General features: G+C 53.8%; 1 protein-coding gene across 5 annotated transcripts in view; it reads left to right on the forward strand.

Moving 5' to 3' along the window:
• The window catches only part of Slc6a6 (solute carrier family 6 member 6), a 75,373-nt gene that overhangs the window by 46,341 nt on the left and 4,371 nt on the right, over window positions 1-24,661 (forward strand). For 4 of the 5 annotated variants that reach the window (XM_052722325.1, XM_052722323.1, XM_052722324.1 and 1 more), the window contains 9 exons: window positions 4,952-5,084; window positions 9,729-9,863; window positions 10,774-10,877; window positions 11,000-11,124; window positions 14,757-14,869; window positions 18,434-18,571; window positions 19,629-19,731; window positions 20,176-20,276; window positions 22,221-22,391. In XM_052722325.1, coding sequence (XP_052578285.1) covers window positions 4,952-5,084; window positions 9,729-9,863; window positions 10,774-10,877; window positions 11,000-11,124; window positions 14,757-14,869; window positions 18,434-18,571; window positions 19,629-19,731; window positions 20,176-20,276; window positions 22,221-22,391 — 1,123 coding nt within the window. Of the gene's footprint in view, window positions 1-4,951; window positions 5,085-9,728; window positions 9,864-10,773; window positions 10,878-10,999; window positions 11,125-14,756; window positions 14,870-18,433; window positions 18,572-19,628; window positions 19,732-20,175; window positions 20,277-22,220; window positions 22,392-24,661 lie in introns of those variants that run through there. The other variant, XM_052722327.1, reaches the window with a different exon arrangement.

The raw sequence follows: 24,661 nt of genomic DNA on the forward strand, positions 1-24,661 counted from the left end.
CTTTTATAATTGTTGCCTCTGCCAGTCTCCAGGGGACTGCTGCGGCCAATAAACGGCTGGCCTGCAGTCAAAAGGAAACGATTTGGCCCACTCTGAGGATGAATTTACATCTCCAAGTGCTGACTGGACGGCAGCAGGGCAGCCGGCTGCAAGCACACGTCCAGGCCGGCCCCTCTTTTAGTTCCCATCCTGGCAAGATGTGTCCCTTTTCTTGGAAAAGATCTGCAGCTTACCTTCATGTGCTGGGTGCTGTGGTTCAGACAGATGCAAGCCCTGCGTGCACAGAGCTGACTTGCTAGTAGACACATCAACCAGGCAGAAAGTAAGATGTGAGTGGGGAAGGGCTGACGGCAGAACCAGTGCTGGGGAAAGAGCGGGCTGGGGTGCAGTCAAGGGGCCCGTGAGAGAGGGAGGTAGCGTGGACAGCTATGCACCCACGATGTCTGGCTTCCCATCGGTTTGCTACCCTGGTCTTCTTGCTCCCCACACATTCTTTTAAGCATCAACATTTGAGTGGAAGGTGAGAGGGACAGGTTAGGAGGGGAGGTTGGAGCCGTGGCAGGATGTGGAGCCAAGGATGTGAGCTGGCATCGCAGATACTGTGGGGTCCCTCTGACAAGTTCGGTGGAGAATATTATAGGTTGGGAAGAAGTTACTGTAGTGGCTTTAGGGTGCCATAGGGCCTGAGCAGGGCATCATGGGCGGGGGAGATGCAGGTGTTTAGGAGTCGCCCCTGAGTGACGTTGTGTGGTATCTCATGAATGCACTTGCAGTTTATTGAGCCTTGCACTCACAGCAGTGGGAAGGCCCCAGGGAGATCCACAAGTCCCCCTTGGAGGGAGAGTCCCTCTTGGAGAGAGCAGGTGCACAGAGGACAAGCAGAGGGTCCCTGCTGGGATGCAGATGACTGGCTACTCTCCAGCTCAGGCCTGCCTGGGGCTGTCAGAGTCTGATTGGCAGACTTCCTTCCTTCCATTCCTGGGACATTTTGTGGCCCTGGCAAGCTACCTGAAGCCTGATGACAGAGCTGTCTAATTTCAACACTGTGTAATTTCAGGTAGAGGCAAGATAATCAACTATTTAAGGCCAGCCTGGGCTATGTGAAACCCTGTCTCAAAAAAAAAAAAAAAAAAGTCTAGCCGAGGGTAGGGGTGGTGTGGAAGGGTTGGCACATGCCTTTAATCCCAGCACTCAGGAGGCCGAGGCAGGCAGAACTCTGAGTTTGAGGCCAGCCTGGTCTACAAGGTAAGTTCCAGGACAGCCAAGGCTACACAGAGAAACCCTGTCTCAATTTATAAAGGTGTGTGTGTGAGGGTGTGTGTGTGTGTGTGTGTGTGTGTGTGTGTGTGTGTGTGTGTGTGTGTACACGTGTGTACGTACTCACAGAGCAAAAGAGCTGCCTTGATTTCTGAGTCCCTGTCCCCAGGCAGCGCCTGCTCGCCGTCTGGCTGGTGTGTATTTGGGGTCTCCCTGTCACAGCAGCTGGTCTTCTGCAGATGGTCCCTGCTCTCAGGGTTCACTGTGTCCCTCAGGGTATTTATGCTGCTTTATCAGCGTATCAAGAACTTGACACTGGTCAGTGTGCCTGCCCCAAGGCTGACTGTACCCTACAGAGGGGCACTTGGGTCACCTCCTGGTGAATGCTTTGTCTCTGGGCCCCCACGCCGGTAGAATAATAGGAGATGGTCAGGGGAATGGAGTGACTGGGTCAGGGAAAATTCACCTTAAAATGTCCCTGGATACCAACCACCCTGCAGGGACTGTCCCCAGCAGCAGAGGGATAAAAGGACTCTATTTGTTTGTCTCAGCTGCCCAGAACAATTCTACTTGGCAGTGCTTAGCAGCAGTGGGCACTTGGCTTTGCCTAGCAGGGTGGTAAGAATGAGCAGAAAGGGGGTCATGACCTGGATGGGTGGGGCTCTCAGGACCAGCAGGATCTGGCTTTGGAGTTTCTTCTTGATGGATTGCCCCAAAGAACAAAGAGACGTGGCGGTCTCGAGGCCAATCGCTAGCTGAGAAGACTGTGTCTGCTTGCTGTCCACGGGGTGGTCAGAGCCAGCGGGAAGGCAGGCAGGCAGGCTAGATGGGCTCTCTACGCAAGTCACCTGGAGCATCGGCTGCAGAGGGCACACTTGTGGAGGGCAGGCCAGGGAAAAGGCTGCCGGTGTGAAGGTGTGGAACAGGGCCACGTTCTTCTCCTCTGATGTGGCCCATTCACGGGAGCGTGGGCTGTCTCTCCTTGTGCTCTGAGCTTCCGTGGCTGGCACCCAAGTGCTGAGTGTTGAATGGGAAAGGCTTTTTGTTCTAGGGTGCTGCCAGGCCTCAGCTTGGCAGGGGCTCAGCTGCATGTGGTTGGCTTTCAGCCTGCTTTGTGAAGGAAGGTACCCCAGGATGCTGCCCCGAGGCACCAGATGATCCCAGCTCTGGTGGAGGACTGGAGGGCCCTTTAATTTATTGTAATTTTTTTTATTATATTTTATGTCTAGAGGTGTTTTGCCTCTCTCTCTCTCTCTCTCTCTCTCTCTCTCTCTCTCTCTCTCTCTCTCTGTGTGTGTGTGTACTACTTGTGTATCTAATGCCCCAGAAGCCAGAAGAGGGTGCAGTATCCCCCGGAACTGAAGTTACACGTGGTTGTGAGCTGCCATGTGGGTGCAGGAAATTGAAACTGAATCCTCTGGAAGATTAGACAATGCTCTTAACCTTGAACCAACCTTCCAGCACCTGGAGGTCCTTCTTAAAAGCGGGCACTATTTTCTTTTAAAATCACACCATGTTGTGGTAGAGTCAGGAGAGTCTTGGGAATCAGGCAGGCCTGGAGTTTTAGCGGCTTTGCGAGTGTGGGCAAATGGACCCTCCAAGCCTTGGTTTTCCCATCTGTGAAATGCAATGAGCTCTACTCCTTGGACTGAGTGAGATCAATGGAAAAGGACGTAGTTAGGCTCTGCTGGCATTGGTCTATTGTGTGTTGGTCACCCACTCTTCTAGAGAACTGGTGAGGGGCAGTGACGTCACTGTGAGCAGCAGGATAAGAACCAAGGAAAGTTGCCCCTCTTTTAGGCTTGGGGGTACCTCTTGCATCAGCCCAGTAGTGTGAGGCTTGGTTGTCATCCTGGGTGGTTCATTCATTCAGTGGGTGTTTGTTGAATTCTTCTGTGTTCCAGGTGTCATCCTGGGTCCTGAGAACAATGACTGTGGACCAAACATGTTGCTTGAAGGCCATTTGAGAAGGACCCTTGGATTTATTCAAAATTCCTTATGTTGAGGCTTTTCTGGAGGGGAAAAGCCAAAAGGTCCTGGTCCAGATGGTACTTAAGACCCATCTGGCTTCCTGACTATGGGGTCCCATTAACTCACTGAAAGCTTAGAACACTGTAGAATGCTTTCCTAAGTAAGCACCCTAAGTAGAAGCTGGCACTACCAGTTTACAAAAGGACACACCAAAGCTCGGAGTCTCCACTCCTGCTCGGAGGGTAGCCTGGGACAGGGGTCTGCCTGCAGCTTTACGAAAATAGTCTTCGTCTGGGACTCTCCTGGAGTCCTTTCTGCTGTGGTTGACAGCTTAAAGACTGGGTGGCGTGTAACCTGGAGACCCAGTGTCTGGGGAAGAGGTCTGCGTGCTCAGCATGGGTGCTCCAGGACACCGGGTCCCTGGGCAGTAGGTTTCCTGGTCATCTTGGCTGTGAGCACCCTGTGTTAGCTCCTACGGTTCCTTCCCTGCTTCTAGAGAGTTCCAAAATCCTGGCAGGGAAGGAGAGAGGAAGCCAGCACTACTTAAGCTGCCAGCAGCTTCTGTGGATATGCTTCCATCCTGCAGTCATGTGATCAGGTATGGCAGCAGCCAGCCACCTCCAGACCTTGGTATGGTGTCGGACATTTCTGTGGTGTCTTCCTCACAAGTTACTGCAGCAGGATGGGTGTTCTGTGCCCATACAGGACCCACTTTGCCTTTCTGAGGCTTATCCCTTGGGAAAGATCTAAATACTGTGTGGTGTTAGGGTTGTTTTTTGTTTTGTTTTGTTTTGTTTTTCCGTTGATTAGGTTTGTTCTTTTGAGATAGAATCTGACTATGTAGCCCTGGGTGACCTAGAACTCATAATCCTCCTGCCTCATCCTGAGATTACAGGTTAGATCAAGGAAGCTAGGACAGAGGATGCTGGGAAGGGGAGTCCACCCCCATTTTACATACTGCAACAGAGGTCTGGGATGGTTAGGTAACTTGCCTGGGGTTAACAGTTGGACAGAAGCGGAGATTTGAACCTGTGTTTGGCTCACGGTTAAAATTGAAGGTTGTTCATGGGTCCTGCAGATACTCAGTTCCCATTTAAAAGACATTTTGTGTGTGTGTGTGTGTGTGTGTGAAGTCAGGAAGTCAGAGAACAGCTTGACAGAGTTAGTCCTTTACTCCCCCCATGCAGGCCACAGGTCAGTTCAGCAATCACCTTCATGTGCCTAGCCATCATACCACCCAAATCAGTATCCATTTTACAAGTGAGGAAATGGAGGCTTGGGGACTTAACTTGCTCAGGGCCCTGCTGGGTTGAGCCTGAGGTCACCTGATTGACTGCCCTGCTGTCCTAGTGGCCTCCATTCTCTTCCTGACAAGTGGGCACCAAGGCTTATGCACATGCAGTACCTGGGGCAGGGGCTGCCACTGAGGTATCTCTGTAGAGACGGGGACAGGTGTTGATGTCTTTTTTATTTATTTAAGTTTTTGAGACAAGGTCACACTCTGTAGTCCAGGCCAGCCTGGAATTCATGATGTAGCCCAGGCACGCCTCAAACTCGAGACCGTCCTGCCTCAGTTTCCCCGGTGCTGGAATGAAAATGAACATTGGTATTTTATTTCATCATGGTGCCAGAGACGGAACCCAGAATTTTGCCCATGCTGACTTTGCTGCCAAGTGGCCCCCACCGCCCCCAGGCCCTGACCTCTTGTTCTCTTTCCCCAAAGGCGCAATGTGCTCAGCCTGTCCTCCGGGATCGACGACCCAGGCGCTCTGAAATGGGACCTTGCGCTCTGCCTCCTCTTAGTCTGGCTCGTCTGTTTTTTCTGCATCTGGAAGGGGGTTCGATCCACAGGCAAGGTGAGTGGACTCCTGTCCCCAGTCTCGGGGATAGCCATACTGTGGCCAGTCTTCTGCTTGCAGAGCTCTACCCTGGGAGGAGGGCCCATGTTGGGACATAGGGTGTTCTGACAGGACAGGCACACAGCCCTGTGTGGTGATCTCTCTCACTGGGTGAGGATCACTAGTGTCCACCACCCACTGGCCAGGGATTTAGTGACCTAGTGACTGGGGGGCAGCCAGGTATTCCCCACTGAACTCGTGATGTGCAGTGTTGGTGTGGTGAGCAAGGCTCACGGAGCCAGAGGCCAGTCGGCAGCCCTACCGCTGGCCGAGGCCGTCAGCTCGCAATGTGGACCCTAACTTCGCAAAGCGGGCTGGCAGCCACCCAGAGTTTAGAACAGATGTTGAAGCAGGGCTGTCCAGCTGCCCTGTCCCTGTACTGGGGTGCAGAGCCCCTTGCTGTCCTGAACCTCAGTCTGAAAGGGAAGCCATCCAGGCTGGGACCACACCCTACTAGCATCACCCCACAGGACAAGCAGACCGAGGGAACGTGCTGTAGCCTGTCTCCTTAGGGCCCCTGTCCACTGTGCTTCCTCCTTCCCGGCAGTCCTGGGAGCATGCCTGTTGCTTTCCTCTAAACAGTGAAGAAACTGAGGCCCAGAAGAGGTCAGGCAGTTTGTCCTAGAGCAGCCCCTCCCCCAAGCCCGTCCCCTCAGTTGTCAAACAGTGAGCATGAGGTTTGAGATGAGGCATGTCAAGTGCCTCAGATCTGGGGACCAGTGGGCCTGAGCCACACTCTCAGGGGAGCAGCAATTGCCTTCTGCCCGCTGCCCAGTTTCCCCAGACGGAAGCGAGTCTGCCAGCGAGTGTCCAAGGAGCTTTGGTGCTGAGCATGCTGGAGAGCATCAGTCATGTTCAGGGGTGCACTGATGTCCTTTGAGCCTCTTGTGCATGGGTCCTGTCTTAGAAACAGGGTGAGGGGATCTACAGTGGTCGGCATCTGTGACTGGCTGGGAAGAGCTGGGCTGCAGAGAGAGGAGCATGGGACCCAGGTGCCAAGTTACAGGAGAGAAGAAAGGAGTGTGGAGTGACTTTTATAGGGTGTCCAGGCAAGGGCTACTGAGGTGACTGAGGAACGGTGAGAAGGGAGTGGAGAGTTGAGTGTCTGAGGGGAGTATTGCAGGCAGAGGTAATGTTCACTGTAAAGGCCCTGCAATGCATCTGGCCAGGACATAGGAAGCCCCTGGTCTGATGGAGGAGGTTGATATCCACCAGGCACAGTCAGCAATATTTCAGACACAGCATACTACCAAGGAGACAGAGCCAAGGCCACATGCAGGGTGCCAGGCTGCAGCTGTGGCTCCTTGTGGAAATGTGACTGGCCAGAGCCCACCTCCCACCCCCCCACCCTACCCTGAGCTGCACCCTGCTCTGTGGAGCACGCGTGGTTCCTAGACTAGCGGGCCTGATGGGTCAGAGAAGCCAAGACAAACAGCTCTGTGGACTTCCTCCAGCTCAATGCTGAGAGGCGCTCAGAGGCCCACCCGCTGGCTGGCTTCAGCTTCCAGCCCTGGCTGCAGACCAGGTTCCTAGCCGTGGGGGCTGAGCCCTCGTCCTGGCCAAGCCTGCTTCCGTGGCTAACTTAGTCCAGGAAAAAGTAGGGTGATGGATGGAGGCCTGGGCCCCAGATGCCCAGGACCCAATTTCAGGTGCTTGGCTTGGATCTTTCCAACTCTCTGAGGGTCTGAAATAGGTCCCCAAACTCAGCCTCAGTTTCACTCCGTCAACCAGTCAGGTAGCTGGGGTGGTCCACATGGCTTCTCAGGGCTGGGTGGCAGCTCATTTGATCCCCGGAAGTTCTTTAATCCTGTACAATTGAAACTGAGGTTCAAGAGAGCTTAACTGACTTGCCCAATGCTACACCGCTTCTCAGCGGCCAAACTGGGATCTGAACGCAGGCAACTCTCTTCTGCCCTCCTCTCAGTCTCATCCCTGTGCTGGGCTGCAGGTGCAGCAAGGCAGACTGCCGAGGCTCACCCAGGAAGGGCCTGGACATGTGCGTGGCGGGGCCTGTGGTCACACTCCAGGGTAGACAGTGCCCGACCTGGGTTTGGACTCAAGCTCTGCTCCTACAAAATGGAATGACTTTGCAAATTCCTCTCACCTGCTCAGCCTCAGTTTCCCCTGGGGTAAAGTGAATGATTGAGTCCCTCTTACGACCCAGGCCATCTGCTCCCAAGTAAAGTTGAGTAACAGGAGGCTGGACGCTAGCTCCCTCTTGCCACCCACCAACTAACAGTGGGCTGGGGGTGAGGTGCCCTGTAAGCTTCCATTTTTTTCCTACAAGGCCCCGGGCCCTGACATCGGAGGAGTTATGGAGGATCAGCAACAGGAGTGGAAAAATACCACGTCCCACAGCAAGGCCTACTGGGCCACCGTCAGGGGCCCACGGTGGCGCCTGGCACCAGCCTCTCCTTGGAAGATCCCAAGGGACAGTCACGGAAAAGTTGAGAGAAGGGCTCTCGGGCTCATCCAAGAAGCAGCAGAGTCCACACAACAAGGGTGGCTTTCTCCAGAGATGGCTGGAGCCGCATGACAGGGGGTGTCAACAAACAGTCACGCCCCTGGAGAGATGGGCGCCCTAAAAGTACTCGGCCTAGATCAGATCCCACCGCTGATACCTCCTACACTTTGGGGGCCCCAGGCAGGTGACACTGGCCAGTGTGGGCCTAGTTTCCTTGCAAGGGAAGGGGCAGGCTGTAATGGCTCTGAGCTCATCCAGGGGTGCTGAGTATTGAGTAAGGTCACAGCACCTTACTGGGCACATAGTAGGCATCACAAGCCAGGGAGCCCCCCACGCCCCATGAGCTCACCAGGGATTCTGGCTGCCATCCACTTGCTTTGAAGCGGTAGCCCTCTGGGGAACCCTGAGGGGCTCCTGTGTGTGGCTATTGTTTACCAGCTTGGGTGTGGCCTTGCAGGGCCCCAGAGAGGGGAGCTGGCCAGGGGCGCCTGCCCGCCTATCCACAGGAAGGGAGGAGACAGGCAGATTTTCTTTCTTTTACCCTTTCAATGGCTTCCTGACTGGCCCTTGTCCTGGGTGTTGGTCTACCCATCAAGGAAAAAGAAACAGGGGTGGCTGGGGACACCGAGGCCGAGGCCGGGAGGAAGAAAGGCATCCAGGGAGGCGTGTCAGGCAGGAGAGGGCTCTCCTTCCATCTTGTAGAATGCCACCAGTGTTTGGGTTGTTAAGTGTTTCCAGCCACTCCCTGCAGACATTGACAGAGGGTGAGGTCAGAGATCCCCCTTGGAGCTGCAGCCACAGCTGCCAGCTGAGAGGTACGACAGATGAGTGATGAACTCCCGCTGACCCTCTGGGCCAGTCACCTCCTTGCTCTGTAGCCTCAGCGCTGGACCTCCAGTCCAAGGCTCTCACCTTGAGGTGGGGAGACCAAGTCTGGAAAGGGATAGTGACCACCAGCTGCCAGGCACTGTGCTTGAGTTCCCCTCCAAGGGCCTTGACTCCCTAGAAAGTGATGGTCTCCCTCAGGCCTTCTAGCCCTTGTCAAGGCCAGCTGCCCAGCAGTGGTGTGACCAAACAGCTCATGGGACCGGGCAGAGGGCATTATTGCCAGTCTCTTCGTTACCCCCGACTCTGGCCTGTTGGGACACACCGTGTGACCTCACGGGTCTCTCGTAAGCTGGGAAAGTTGACTGGGTAAGCTGTCCATGACCGGAGAGAAGTTCCCACCCACCTCCTCTCAAGTCGCTGTCGCTCAGGCTGTGTCTTAACAAGCGTTTGCTGTCGTCTGACTGTGTAACTCCTCACCCGTCTCTTGACAAGGGCTGTTGTGACTCTTGCCCTCATGTCACAGGAGAAGAAACTAAGGCCCAGAGAGAGTCGTCCTTGTGTCCCTCACCTGAGCAGGCCCAGAGCTGGAGCTGAGCCACTTGTCAGGCAGGCCCTGAGTGCTGGGATTACAGATGTGTGCTCACACCTGCTGCTTTTTTTTTTTTTTTTTAAATATGTGTGGGTATTTTGCCTACATGTACGTGTGTGCCTAGTGCCTCTGTTGGCCAGAAGAGAAGGCCAGATCCTTTGGAACTGGAGTTTCAAATAGTCCTGCGCTGCCGAGTGGATGCCGGGAACTGATCTCAGGTCTCCGCAAAAGCAGCGAGTGCTCCCAACCACTGAGTCATCCCTCCGGCCCTCTCTGATTATTTACCCTAGTGTCGTACTGATGGGTAATGGCGGCCAGTGTGTGCTGAGTGCCATGTGACAGCTACTGGGGCTGAGCTGTCGCACATACCCCTGATGATGGGTGATTCTCGGTTGTATGCTGTCTGTATTTTTCCTCCTCGTGATCAGCTCTTCAAAGCAGGGAGGATTTGTTTTCCATCTTGCCTGCTTTTTTTAAATTCTGAGCTTAGAGGAGCTATGTAAATTATCCACAGGATTTAATTTTTTCCCCCCCATCTATAAGCTAGATCCTTATGTCCTGTTTAGGGAAGGTGTCAGAGGCTCACAGCAGGTGGGACGTTCGCAGAGTCCTTGCTGTTCCCAGTGTGACCTGCTGCCTCCGAGAGAAGAGGAGGTCTGCACTTCAAGAGCATCCTGCAAGGATGCTCGCAGGCTTACCTGACTCCCTCTCGCCCCTCCAGGTTGTCTACTTTACCGCCACTTTCCCGTTTGCCATGCTTCTGGTGCTGCTGGTCCGTGGACTGACCCTGCCAGGTGCTGGTGAAGGCATCAAATTCTACCTGTACCCCGACATCAGCCGCCTCGAGGACCCACAGGTATGGCAGGGTGATGCTCAGGGTGCAGGAGCCAGTGTTTCTTGTGGCTCTTTCATGCCCGTGTGTAGACAAGCATTGCCGCCTAGTTCTTCTCCACTGGGCCAATGGTGGCTTGCTGCCCTTCCAGGCTACAGAGCCCATCTCAGGCATGGCACTGGCTAAGGCAGGGGCTCCTGCTCTGGCCATGCCAGGACAGAGATTCAGTATTCAGTATTCAGGACAGCATCCTCAGATGAGGGAGGGACTTAGGATTGATGGTGGCCCTAAAGGTTAAGGGGGTCATATTGTAAGTCCCCCTATCCCTATCCCAGCACATAGCTGAGGGGTGTCGGGAGTTGGTGAAACCCAGGAGGCTTTTGTGTGCCCTTTGAGACCTTTGTCCCAGGATCCCAAGCTTTTCAGTTGCCTCCTAGGGGCCGGCATTTCTGGGTCTCCGAGCAGGGTAGGGTTGGTGGCAGCCTGAGCTGTAAGCTGGGAAGGTAGGCTTGCTGCCTTCCAGAGCTACTGGGGATAGTGTCTGGAGAAGTAAAGAATGCTTTGAATTCTAACTCAGGTCCCTGGACTTAACCGTCCAAGCAGCCTTGACCTAGGAGTAGACAGAATAAAGACCACTCTTGCTTGAGTGTGGAAAGTCAGCTGAAGGTCAGGGTAGGTTAGGGGGCACATTCTGTAGATATGAAAACTAAGGCTCTTGGAGTGGTGCTGGTCACCCCAGAGTTAGAAGTCTAGTCTCTTAACTGATGCACAAAGAGGAGGCACCTGGCTCTGCTTTCTGGGGTTCCTTGCATCTCATCGACACTGAGGATCCTAATGCAGACCTTGTCATGGTTGGTCAAAAATCCTCACATTGCCAGACACCCCCCCACCCCCCAATGCGCGCTCACCCTAATGCTCTTCCCCTCCCTCCCAGGTGTGGATCGACGCTGGAACCCAGATATTCTTTTCCTATGCCATCTGCCTGGGGGCCATGACCTCACTGGGAAGCTACAACAAGTACAAGTATAACTCGTACAGGCAAGTGTCGCGCTGGCGGGCCCCCGTGAACGTTAGAAATGATGATTAAAGAAAAAGAGAAGTAGGGAGCGTGGCTTCCTTGTGTTGTGATTAACTTACCCCCTGACGTGTGTGTAACTTAGGGACTGTATGCTGCTGGGATGCCTGAACAGTGGTACCAGTTTTGTGTCTGGCTTCGCAATTTTTTCCATCCTGGGCTTCATGGCACAAGAGCAAGGGGTGGACATTGCTGATGTGGCTGAGTCAGGTACGGTGGTGTTGGTGGCAGTGGTGGTGGGCACTGCCACCTAGTGTGTAAGATGAGTACTGCAGGCATGGAGCCAGACCCCAGGGGGATGGAGGGAGCCTGGCGTTTACATAGACATCCCCTCTCCCCCCCAAGACGTGCCCCCATACCTGAGTACAAAAGCTACAGTCAGAGGTTTTCAGTGCATCCTGGCCCACTGAAGGTGGGAGGAACAAGGGCGGTTGAGATGGGAATTGGCGGCTGTTTTAGTCGTGGTCTTCCAGCCCCCAATCCTTCCCCAGCAACCGCTGGCTTTAGCCATGGGAGTTGCTTTCCAGCTGAGGCCCAGGTCAGCCACAGCTGCACACCATCGCTGGCATCTTAGCCTCCATTCCTGCGGTTTGCTCTTTGCTCCCGGCGAGCTCCACCACCAGGCCGATCCACTCTTCAGTCCTTCCTGTATCTGTTTACCAAGCCTCACCCCTCCCAGCCTCCACCACAGTCACCAGGAGTGAGAGGGCAGGGGAGGAACACCACCCAGGGACCGCGGCAGCCGATTTGGGAATAGGATGTGAGGACACTGCCGCCCTTAGAGAATGGGAGCCTTTTGGTCCCATGTTGCTACTCAAGACACCTGCAGTCACAGAATGGATGGTCAGTCTTAGGGTCATGGGTTCTGCACAGAGTGGGTCCTTTCTTAGCAACATGGGACCCAGAGCTCCAGTAAAGATGGTTCTGGAACATGAACTAGAATCCTACCACCTCATCACAGGATTTCAGAAATCTGGGTTTGAGGGCTTGGCCTTGGCCTCAGCCTGCAATTTAGACTTGAGGTGGCTGGGGTGGAGATCCCCAGGGGCCACCTCCCCGTCCAGTCCTCTTGAAGAGTGGTCAGGTATTGTCTGACCTAACCTAATTGCCCACAGCCCCTCTGGGGCTTTCTGGAGCCTGCCAAGGGCTCTGGGCTGGGGTTCCCTTCAGGCATGGGGATGGGGTAGGATGGGGGTAGACTGTGCATCGTTATTCTAGGGGTTTCTGCAGGCCAGGGGCAGGTACCCCAAGTCCCCGTCATTCTCTGCCTTTGACCTCCTTATGTTTGAAACTCAAGGTCATGTCTCAGTTTCCCAGTCCTGAGCCCTGGTATTGGAAGGTCAGAGGGTTCTTTGACACTGTGTCTCTAGATATTCATGTCTCAGATGAGATCAAGGGTCCCAAAGCAGGAGTCTTGCTTGAGTGGATTGGAGCAAGCTAGGGCCACAGGCAGCTGCTGAGTCTCCACCCACTGCATGTCTGTCGAGCCCTCTACTGTAGGTAGCCCTTTCCCTTCTCACTGGCTCCTCTGACCTCAGGCACCCCTCATCCTCCGCCTGCTGCCAGGCTCTAATTCAGACAGACACACACACACACCTCCAGCGTGAGCTCCATGCTGTGCACATGTATCTGTTGCACTGTGTCCCAGTTGGACACTCAGAAGAACTGTTTGCCCATCCTCAGGGGCTCTACAGACAGGCGGGGACTAAGGGCACAGAGACTTCTACCAGAGCCTCCTGTGCTGGAAGTTGTGTGGCAAGGCACCCAGCACCACTTCCAGCCCCTCTGCAAATGTCGCTCTTTCTGCTTGCACATGCAAGGTGACTCCAAAACCAGTAACTGGGTGTCACCAGGGGCACGGAGGAAGCTTGTTAGGGGAGAAAGATGAGGCCCATCAAGGAGATCTTTGTGCACAATGGGTATTTTCATGCCGCATATGTGGTCGGTCCAAGCTGTTTCTTCTTTCTTCTACTTAAAGACATCATCGCTCCTTCCTCATAGTGATGTCTGAACAGCCAGCACAGCGAGAGGGACCCTGACTCCTCCATAAGATTTTAGCAAGCACTATAACAAAGGTGCATTTGAACGAGGGTATTCCACGGCCAAGGGAAGCCCAGACAGGACACGGTGTGCCGTTGTTGGTGGGGCATCAGAATGGCCTCAGCATTCTCGGCTTCTAGCCTCCCAAGTTCCTTGTCCCTTGGAGAAGGGCACTTAGCCCCTCTCCTGAGGCTGGCTTGAGAAAATCAAAAGTGAAAGACAGAAATAAGTGAACTGAGTCTGCTCACAGTGTCGGGTGCAGAGGTGTTGGGGGTGGGGGTCACCACACTTTACATCTATCTTGTAGTTGGTTAGTCCTGATTCCTCATTCTTGGGGTGGACCAGACAGGGCCAGAGCTTTGGAATCTAGGGGGACCAGAATGCTTTTGGTTCTAACTTAATTCCAAGTGTGTTTCATGATGCCCTGGGTGGGAGGGATGTGTTCTGCTCCCAGCCCTCTCCCCTTGATCTTGCTCTTCCAAGTGGCTTCCGGCTTGGTAAGCAGTTCCCCCACCTCCCGCTTACAGAATCTTCTAGTATCTCTTCTACCGACCACTTAGTGGGCTGCACCGGGTCATTGTTTCAGTAGGGTTCTCAGACGGCATCGTAAGACTCGCCCTCCCCTGCCGCGGTTCCGGTTGTTGATGCTTTATTAAGTGAATTCTGGTTCCGGGTTTTTGCAAAATTGGTTTGTTTTTGTGGATTTTTTTCCCCCTCGTCTTAGCCATTCATTTGGTTTTGATGTTTGCTTTAAAGTGTGCAACATCTTCCAAGTCTCCTGCAGTCTGGCCTGTGTTTCTTCTTGATTGGTTTGTTTTGTTTCTAGTAGTTGATTTCACCTTAGCTTGGCAGCCCACAAGTACCAGCTAGATAATGTCCCCCGAAGCATCTACTTGGGGGGGGGGGGCTTTTGCAAGCAGGAGATGTTTGTGTTCAAATGACTCTGTGAGAGGCACTCGGAGTGGGCAGAGCTCATGTCCCCCTTTGCCTCTGGGTCTGGCAGGAGCTCCCTGTTGATAAGAATCCATAGCCCTTTTCTGGGCGGTGATATCCACCTCTGAGAATCTGAACAGAAGGATCCTGGGGCCACCTGACCCTCCTATTTCAGGTCGAGGAAACTGAAGCCCGAAAAAATCTAGAGAGGAAGTGGTGGGTGAGGACTGGGATGTGGCTAGTCTCCTGGGCCTGGGGACCTGTCCTGCCCCATGCTGCCTCCCTTCAGTGCCAGGCCTGGCTGGTTCTACCTTGCCTTGTGTGAACTTGGATACCTGTGGGGGACAGAGGCCCCACAGGGATGCCACTGAAGAGCCATTTGCCCTGCTGGGCATGCTTCTAAATTTCTTTTTTTTTTTTTTTTCTTGCCATTTAAACAGTGTTTTAGCCATTAACCCAAAAATAGAAACCATTCTTTGCAGAGGAGGGTTTCACAGATCAGATGACCGCAGCCTTCCTTCCAGCCAACATCAGTGTGCGGCTCTGGTTTTGTGAGGGGTGGTCCTCCGTTTCCTAAGTCTCTGGCCGCCTGAGCCCCACGCTCAGTCCCACTCCCTGCCCCGAGGATCCCGTGTCTTGTACGGGTTTAGATTCACTTGAGGAGGCCATGTACTGGATAGGAGGCAGATGCTTACTTACCTGGGGCCCCTCCCGAGCCCCACCAGTCTCCTTCCCTGGCTCCTCCTGCATTGGGGGCTTAGGCGACCCTCTCCTCACTCAGACATGAGTGTTCTGTGAGGCCCAGGGCTCTAAGTGGCAGGGTGCTGATGCATGTCCTCCTGTGTCCCCTCCCCATTTCTCTCCCTCAGGTCCTGGCTTGGCCTTCATTGCCTACCCAAAAGCTGTGACTATGATGCCGCTGCCCACCTTTTGGTCCATTCTGTTTTTTATTATGCTCCTCTTGCTTGGACTGGACAGCCAGGTACGTGGATGTGGGGCTGTGGTGCTCCTGTGGGCAGCCTCATTGTGAGAACCCATCCTTATTGAAGCTGAGGGACATTCAGACCCTTCCCCCTCAAGCTCCCACCTCAGAGGCTCCAGGCAGCCAGAGAAAGGCCTTAGCCCTATTGCTCAAGGCTGTTACCCCAGCAAGGAGATGGGGTGTGTGTGTGTGTGTGTGTGTGTGTGTGTGTGTGTGTGTGTGTGTGTGTATGTGTGTGTAAAGTCAAGCCATAAGTGAGAAATAGAAGGCCGGGACCCAGAGGCACAAATGTCAGTGCATGTGTCGATCACTGTTCAGGCCACCACAGTCCCAAGTATGTCCAGAAAAGCTGAACAGCATTTGGCGTACTGCTCCTGATTCAGGCTAGCCTGTCCCCCATCCTCTGGCTGCTGTAAGCTCTGCCTTATCTGCATGTTTATTTTATTTCTGGGGTGGAACCCACGGCTTCACATGCACTAAACATGGACTCTGCCCTAAGCCGTGCCCCTCAGCCTTTTCCTTGTGCTCTGAACCCCACATCCTGCCCCAACTCCCTGCCAGGGCTCCATAGGAGGCAGTTGACTACCAGGGAGCGCTGGTGACAACCAGCCAGCTGCTGCATCCAGCTCAGGAGAGGTAGCGTTGTTGTATGTAACAATGGCCTCATCCATCATCTTCCCTCTGAGCCTCAGTTTCCTCATCATGCTTAACGGGTATAGTTTGTGAAGCACGAGGCTCAGCGCCAGAGAATTCAGGTGCCCGTAAGATTCATGAGAGGTTGTGGGTCTCTTTCCCTGAAGTGAGTGTCTTTTTGTGGGGGTATTTTGAGACTCCAGGAGGGAGACTGTGGTGTGTGCAGGACAAAGGGGTCATGCCAGCTAGAGAGACGGGGAAGGCAGGAGACGCTCCTGTGTGGCCTGGGTTTGGGTCTCCAGCTGCTTCAGGAAAAGTCCATCAAACTGAAACAGGCTGTGGGATCAGGTCTGGAGACTGACTCCTCACGGCCCTCCCAAGGGCCTCCCCAAGGGCCTCCAAAGCTGCTGTCAGGATGGGTCCTGGGGAGGACTCAGAACCTAGCAGAGGTAAATAAGTCCAGAGGAGGCAGCTCGCAAGGTCAAGAACACAGTGCAGGACTTGGCAGGCAAGGGGGCCGGATTAGCAGAAAAGACAGCAAAGGAACATTTCAGAGCCAGAAAAACAAATCCTTGTGCAGTTGGTGATGGGCAGCCATGGCTGTCAACAAGCAAGATTCTGTTAATCATTCCTGCTCTGAGAGCTTGGCCTGGCAGCAGACCCCATGCAGTGCCGTTTAGTGGCTTTTAGAACATCTTCCAGGGCTCAGAGGGGAAGAAGAAAACAAAAACACAAGTTAATAAGTGGCTAAGCGTGACATCACCATGGCTCCAACCAGGCTATGCCGGCTCACAACTTTCCCAGCCAGAGGTGCCTTGAGTGTTTTTCCCTGGGGGAGTAGGGGCTCAGTACAGGATGTGTGACTCTCCGCTAAGCCACAGGCTAAGTGGAGAATCTTGAGGGGCTGTGAAATCTGCCCTGGGGGTGTTCCTCTTTACCCTGCTTTGTAGAGCGGGGCTCCCAAGGCTTGGTGCTTAAGTGACCCGATGGTGTCATCACTCACTCAAGCACAGATGAGCAAGGACACGGACCGCTGGCCTTCCAGACTCTGGTTTACAGAACCTGGAGCAATAGGAGGCCTTTGGAGAAGCCAGCCCTACATGGGGGTGCAGAGAGTCCCACTGTGTGAGAGACCATCCAGTGCCAGATGTCACATGGCCGTTTTTTCCATGTGCAGCTCGTTGGCATCAAGCGTGTCTGATGTCAGGTTTTGTCCCTGGAACTTTTCCATCCCCCCCCCCCCCCCAAGTGGAGGCTGTTCCCCCAGCTCTGCACCAACAGTTGTCTTTATTTGTAGTGCTGGGGATCGGATCCAGGGCTCTGCCCATGCTAGACATATGCTCTTCCCCAGCCCACTGCACCCAGATCTTTATCCATTAGCTCCTGTCCCTGCAGCGTCCTGGCCTGGGTGTCAATGCCCTTTCTGCAGCCATAGCGACTGAGACTGAGAGAGGCCTACCTTGGCTCTGATTCCCAGCCTTTCATCTCCACTTGTTTTTTGTAGGTTGGCATTGGGACTGCCGGTTCAGTTGTTTTTCAGGTTCAAATCCCCTTTGGACACATCAATCAGAGATCATAAAGTTCACCCCTCTCTCCGAGCTCTGGTCATTTTATCCCTGAATCCTGGCTGCAGAGTGCCATCCCTCTGGCACATGAAGGGGAATTTTCTCTCTGTGTCCATTCTTATGTTCTCCCTCACCACCTCCCAAAGGCCTCCATGATTGGATCTTTCTCATGGGAATGCCGGGGGAACTTCTGTCCCCAAACTTTTTTGTCTTTTTATTTCAAGGTAACATTTCATGTAGACCAGGCTGGTCTCAAATTCACGGTGTAGTCAGGTCTGACTTTGAACTTCTGATCCTCCTGCCTCTACCTTTTGAGTACTGGGATTACAAGTGCGCACTACCACCCCTGGTTAATGAAGGGCTGCGGATCAAACCCAGGGCCTTTGCATGCTGGGTCAGCACCCTGCTGGGTGTTTACACCCTGAGCCTTTAGCAGCTCAGTTTTTCAATGACTCGGAGCAGTCTGGGTACAGCTCCTTTAATTTAAGTAACTCTGTGACCCTGAAAACCCCTAATACTGCCAAGACTTGGTTACAGACCTGTGTATTCGTGCCCAAAGACTGATGACAAGGAATGTTGTTGCCATGTCATTGGTTAGGTGAAGGGTGATGTGTCCAGAGGGTGCAGGTTTATGCTGCTGTTAAAAGCAAGGTGGCTTTTTGTGCAGGGACATAGTACAGTCTCCAAGATAAATCGTTAGATACAAAAAGGGCGGAAAGATGTAGAAAGACTGATAATCGTCCTCGAGCATGATGTGTGTAGATGTTCCAGAATTTTCTTTAGGATGTCTGGAACCCATGGATTCCTGGATCACATGACATCCAGTGGGTTGAAGCCGCCATGTGAGTCAGACTGGAAGTGCCTTCTGTCCTGTGGATGGGGAAACTGAGGCCAGGGTTTGCCCAGAGTCTTCCAGCTGGTTAGTGCAGAGGTTGACCTGCTTGTCGTGCTCCGGCTGAGCAGCCGTGTGAAGGGCTGGGCTAGGCATTCACTGCCTTGATGTGTGTGGCACTGGCCTTGACCAAGGAGAGAGGCTGTCATGCTGCACACTCACCCCCAAGTGTGTCAGGCCGGAGAGCTGGCCCTGGCTTCCTAGAGAAACATCTGCTCTCGGGTGAGTCTCCAGTGATGAGGGCAGGGACGACCTGAGTAGAGCCATACGTCCTGAGTTGCTTAGACCACAGACCACAGTGGCTGCCTGCACAGCCCGGGGTTTGGCTATGTGGATTTCCAGGTGGGTCTTGTGAGATGTTGCTCAGGACACAGGACAGAGCTCCTACGCCTATCTTTTGTCAGATGTGCCCAGGCCCTCCTCCTGAACCCCCTCACACCCCTTCTCTCTTTCTCTCTCTCTCTCACCCCTCAGTTTGTTGAAGTCGAAGGACAGATCACATCCTTGGTTGATCTTTACCCGTCCTTCCTAAGGAAGGGTTATCGTCGGGAAATCTTCATCGCCATCGTGTGTAGCATCAGCTACCTGCTGGGGCTGACGATGGTGACGGAGGTAGGTGGCTGGTCCTTTGGGTGGCATGAGGGATTTCCCTGCCTATGTTTGGATTTGATACCCAGCCACCTTCTCAAGGGCACAGGGGAGGCGAGTACCTACCATACCCCCTTAGGGTTGCGCCCCCACCCCCACCCCATCCTTAGTCTGTCCGGCTCTCAGTGATCGTGCAGCTTCCCCCCACACTTCCTTTTTGAGATGCTGTGGTCAAACCAAGGCCCTGGCACTTGTGTAGCAAGTACTCTACCATTTGTGTGGGTGTCTGCTGAGGAGAGCATCCGCTATGCCCAGAGGGCAGGGACTATACTTTAAATAGGAGGGAGAGAGGCCAGGAAAGGAAGGGAACCAGGAGGATTGAAGGCTGGAGGTTGCAGGGGCTGGAGAAAGGACAGAGAAGAGGGGATGAGCCCCCAGTACACCAATTTGCCTGAGTTCTCTAGGAGAAGGTTGTCAGTCATTGCCCCACACCCTGTTCAGGCCTTCACCACTTTTCTTTACCAGAAGGAGAATCGTTCAGGGAAGTGCTTCTAAGAACAGTCCTCTAAAGTCAGAAAGCATCACTCACCAAGCAGTGGGTTCCCTGGGCTTGGCCACACTTGGTTTTAAGATGACCTGTGTGTGTAGACTTCTGTGACTCTTTGTGTTGCTAAGACATGCTGTGCTCTCCCCCAACCCTGTGTGTTGGTCAAACGTGAAGTTGAGTTTGTTATGTAGCCCTAACTGGCCTTGAGCTCACAGCATTCACCTGTCTTGGCCTCTAGAATATTTGTTGTAAGTGCTATGAATCACCACACTTATCCCGAATATCATAATCTTCCTTCTCCTCCTCCTCCTCCTCCTCCTCCTCCTCCTCCTCCTCCTCCTCCTCCTCCTCTTCCTCCTCCTCCTCTTCCTCCTCTTCCTCAATAACCTGTATTTGGTCATCCCAGCTTTTGCCCATTTTTCTTTAGAATTTAAAATAAATGCATTGATTTGTCATAGCCCTTTATATATGAAGGGAATTGGAGACCATATAGCAAACCAACTTTATCTTTGATTTTTTTTTTTTCCTTTGCAGGGTGGCATGTATGTGTTTCAACTCTTTGACTACTATGCAGCTAGTGGTGTATGCCTTTTGTGGGTTGCATTCTTTGAATGTTTTGTTATTGCCTGGATATATGGTGAGTATACATGTTTACACATCCTTTTTCAAGCTGTTCATTTGGTCAGAGTATTTAATGGAAAAACTTCCCTTGCCTGGAATGTTCACTCTGGGATGCTCTTTGAGCATATCACAGACAATCCCACTGAAAGCACAAGGTGTGAACATATGTTGCTATAAATATAACACTGTCACACCAGAGCCTGGAAAGGGTCCATTTTGACCTCTTAGAGAACTGAGGTTGGCCACACTGAGATGTGGGCTCTGTCTAAGACTTCCGGCAAAATGCAGGTACCCAACTGTATTTGAGTGTCAAGCTGCCTTAGACACACATGGCCGTGTTTGGTGTGGAGATACAGGCCTGGTGGTTAGAGGCCCCCAGGTGACCCCTGCTGCACTGTTCCCCAGGGCTATGCTGGCTCTGGCCACCATGTCACCAGGGGCCCCCTGCTGTCTCTCCTAGGCGGTGATAACTTATATGACGGTATTGAGGACATGATTGGCTATCGGCCTGGGCCCTGGATGAAGTACAGCTGGGCTTTCATCACGCCAGCTCTCTGTGTTGTAAGTCTCACCCAGCCTGACATTCTCACCTCGTGGTGAGCTTGCCTGCTGACGAGCCTCTCCTGGGTGTGGGCTGTGACCAAGCCAGCTTCAGCTGTACCTGGGAGGGTTGGGGCAGTTTGCTCTTCATTGCCTGGTTGAGAAGGGTTTTGTAGGATCAACAGGAGTTTGTGAAGAAGAGGAAACAGGAAGGGCAGTTCCAAGGACACCAGGCCAGGCTGCTCTCCTCTGCCCGCCACCCTGGAGCTGGCCTTGATGCTTGCCCGGGCACCTTCAGCAAGGCCCTTCTCTAAGACTCTGCTTGTGAGGACCAGTGCGCTTTCACAGCAGAGCCTGGTCAACGCCCTAGGGATCCGGGGCTGTGGGAGTCCTGGCTGCACTGCTCTTCCTCCTGGCTAGCGCCTTGAGTCCGTATGAACCCTTCACTTTAGAACCAGTGCTCAGGGATGGACGGGTCCCCTTTCCTGTGACCTCTACTCTCAGGCCAGACCAAGCGGACATGCTAACTCGCTTCTCTATCTGTTTCCCCACCTGCGGGACTTCAGTGGCAGGTGACAGTTTAGAATCTGATGAGTGTGATTGTGGCTCTCAACACACATCCCCCAGACAAAGTCAAGAGATCACAAACAGGAGGCCCAACCCAGGCAGAGACGTCGTCAGCCGGGCTCAGGCCCGCACTCCATTCTCATTCACACCAGGCTTGTGCTTGGACTCCCCCTCACATTGACCCCCAGTTTCCTTCTCTCTCCTCTCTGGAGAGTTGTCTGGACCAGAGGTGGACTTCACTCTGGGGCAGGATGAGGCTACCTACTGGAAAGGCTAGATAGAGACCAGAGCCACCCCCGTGTGGGGTTTACTTCACCTAAACCACAGCTTTCTGGGCAGAAAGCATCAGAGAAAGGTGGGGCCCCGTGGGCCACCTGCCCTACCCTGCACACTATCTCCCCTCAGACCTTGTTGTTAGGCAGTGAGTAGCTGATTGATTTCACCCATGACCCTCCCTGGGGTGCCTCATTCTGAGGAGAAAGGTCTAGGGCAGTCCCCCAAGAGCACCCTCTCAAAGGCAAAAGCGGACTTTGCACAGCTTTAGGGTTCAGGGTTCGCCCCACCCTACTCTTTAGGACCAAGGCCAGGCCCACACCCATCACCGGAACCAGACCCGGTGACCAGCGTGCAGAGAGGCTGCTGGTGGTCTGGCTCTCAGCCATGCCTTAGACATTTATTGAGCACTTGCTGTGTACGCCTAGAGCTGCATCTGGTGTTAAAGAAAAGAGAGGCCCTCTAGAGCAGTGGTTCTCACCCTTCCTAACGCTGTGACCCTTTCATCCAGTTCCTCATGGTGTGGTGACCCCCGACCATACAGTTAATTTCATTGCGACTTCATGAGTGTAATTTTGCTACTGTTAGGAATCATAATATAAATAAATGTGTTTTCTAATATGAAAGGGTCGTTTGGCACCCCCCCCCCCCCATCAAAGGGGTTGTAACCCACAGGGTGAGAACCGCTGCTCTAGAGGGGGGGAAACTCCTGAACTTTGGGTGTCATATGGCTTCTGGAAGGAAAAGCTGGGGCCTGGGCGAGCAAGGCCCGTGCACCGGAGTGGAAGTAGTGTGAAAAGATGGAGCAAAGGGACAGGCAGGGGGAGCAGCCTGTGTTAAGGTCCTGGGCACACGCTGCAGAGCTGGAAAGAGTCCTGAGGGGTGGGAGCATATGAAAAAGGAGGTAGTCCTAGCTGTGGGCTGACATGGTTGGTATTCCACAGGACCTGGGGAGCCATGGAAGCACATTGAGTAGGTGATTTGGCCAGACTTGCCCGGGAGAGACCTAGAAAGCATACTATCACCCCATCTCCGTCGTCAGGATAGGAAGAGCCCCCCCCCCCCATAAGGCCCACCCTGCTCTCAAATGTCTAGGGACCCTCTGATTGCCCCATCTCTCCACAGGGATGTTTCATCTTCTCTCTTGTCAAGTATGTACCCCTGACCTACAACAAAGTCTACGTGTACCCTGATTGGGCGATTGGGCTGGGCTGGGGCCTGGCCCTTTCCTCTATGGTGTGTATCCCCATGGTCATTGTCATCCTCTTCTGCCGGACGGAGGGACCGTTCCGCGTGGTAAGCATGGGGCATGGGCTGTGGGGGGTGGAGGCCAGGCCGTGTCAGTTTCTGTGTGACCCTCTCCGAGTTCCAGGTCTTCTCTCACTACACAAAAGGCGGGAGATCCAAGGCAGGAGTATGCTGTGGGCAAACAAGGGCAGGTGCCCTCACATGGGAGAAGGCTTTGTAGGGACATTTAAGGTGGGACCATGGGCTTATGAGGAAAGTGCCCGAGGTAGAATATGGTCCTGGTGCTGGATCCAGAGGGTCAATGCCTAGAGAAGAGACAGTGGCCTTACGTGCCAAGCTAAAGGGTGTGGGATCTCTGTTCTGAGTCAGGACAGGAGATGGGCTTTGGAGAGGAAACCCAGCACCGCCCCCACTGTGGCTACCCTTTGTGCTGGGGTGTGGCACCCCCTCTACCCTGCTCCCAGCCTCTAGGACTGCCTGTCTCCTCATGGCGCTCCCTCCCTTCCCCCAGCCTCCTCAGGAATTCTTCCCACAATGCTGGAGCCTCCAGGCCTGGCAGTCCCCTGCTCTTTCCACGAAATCCCTTTCTCAGAATCTCCTTTAACCTTTGTGCCTGGGCCGGCTCCAAGGCCCCACAGTTTTATTCTGGGCTGTTTTTATTCTCTTACAAAAAGAATCTGGAGCCAGGATGTCCTGGGGCTCTGGCTCCCCCCTGAGCTGGCCCAGGCTTCCTCCCTTGGAGGGGGCTGTGTTGGCTGGGAGAGAAGAGAAGAGCCCTGGAAGGAGCCAGGGGGCACATGCTGGTCTGAGTCCCTGAGGCTTTCCTAGAGTGTAGAAGATTGGGGCTAGGACCCCAGCTCCCCCAGCTTCCCCAGCTCCTCTACCATTAAGCCAGAGTCTAAATCCCTCTCTGTTGTTAGTGCTGAAACACTGGATCCCAGGACAGACAGGCAGCTGCAGCCTCTGCTCTGAGCCCTCCAGGTGGCTCTGGGTGCCCCGAGTCAACCGGGGTTACCACCCTAGAAGGTCGTTACCACCCAGACATGAATTAGTTGGATATGGCAGAGGTTTCTAGAGGTCTGTTCTGGTTAGACAGCTTCCGTAGCAGTCACTAAGCTGGGGTGGGGGTCTCTTGAAAACCCAACTGGTTTTTGAGACAGTATCTGAATCTATAGCCTGAGCTGGCCTAGAACTCACTATGTAGTTCAGGTTGGCTCAAACACACAGCTCTCCTGCCTCAGCCTCCCTCGTGCTGGCCTTGTGGGTAGAAGCCCCACTATCTAGCTCAAGGAAGGCCTGATTTTAAGAGGCTGATCTGGCCCATGTGCACGGGTTCATTCAGAGTGAGCTGCTGGGGGTGGGGGAGGATGTCTCCCCATAGCTAGAGTGAGACGGAGGGGCCGGCAGGTGGCCTCCCAGTTGTGAGGGAGCTGGGGGCACATCTGGATCTCCAACCCTACCAGGATTCCAGAGCAAGCTGAGCTTCCCACGTCGTGGGGCGGGTGCCACTTCCCCACTTTGCACGCGGAGCCCCGTGTTCCAGTGCAGGAGAGGCAGGGTGGAGGGCGAGCAGGCAGGCTAGGTCTAGGGAGGATTGCAGGTCTGCCGACCCGCCAAAACAACTCACGTGTTAGTAGGAGCCGCACAGCCTAGAGTCACCAGGTCTTGTGGGGTTTCCCAAGAGAATGTGGACATGTGGATTCTCGAGGGAAATAATATCCTTTTAAATAAGCGGCTTTACCTCAGCCCCTTGGCAGTGCTGGGGAGAGCTCAAGGCCACGCATGCAGGCTTTAAGCAGCTTTTTCAGTTGTGATATGTCATAGTTGAATGTAAATACCTAGGCAGGCCTTTTGTTCCTTTCTTGGGTTTTTTGTTGTTGTTCTGTGTTTTGTTTTGTTTTTAAACTGCTGGCCCGTTTCAGTCTGAGCAGGCACTTGGCAGGAAGTGGGCAGGAGGCGGGTGGCGGGAGCCAAGTTCCATTCCCACCTCTGCTGGTGACTTCCTGGAGTCCCTGGAGAGGGCTCTTCCCTCACCAATCCCATGATCAGTCACCACACTGGGAAGTCTGGGCTCCATGCCTAGAGGGTCTGAGGATTCTCCCACCCGTCTCCTATCTGCAAGGGTAGAGCCCTCCCTGTAGTGGGCCCCCTCCTCGGCAGGAGAAGGGGCTGCCTGTGAAGAACTATCTCACAAAGGCTGGAGGCTCAGGCTCCGGGAGGCCAAGGAGTACCAATTTCAACTTTGAGAAGGTGGGGGAGGGGGAGGAACTTAGGTTAGTTACCCAACCCTAAGACTTTACGGTAGAAGCAGAAAGTCA

This window comes from Peromyscus californicus, unplaced genomic scaffold, assembly GCF_007827085.1.
Source record: "Peromyscus californicus insignis strain IS unplaced genomic scaffold, ASM782708v3 Scaffold_6__1_contigs__length_162567912, whole genome shotgun sequence".
Taxonomy (NCBI): domain Eukaryota; kingdom Metazoa; phylum Chordata; class Mammalia; order Rodentia; family Cricetidae; genus Peromyscus; species Peromyscus californicus.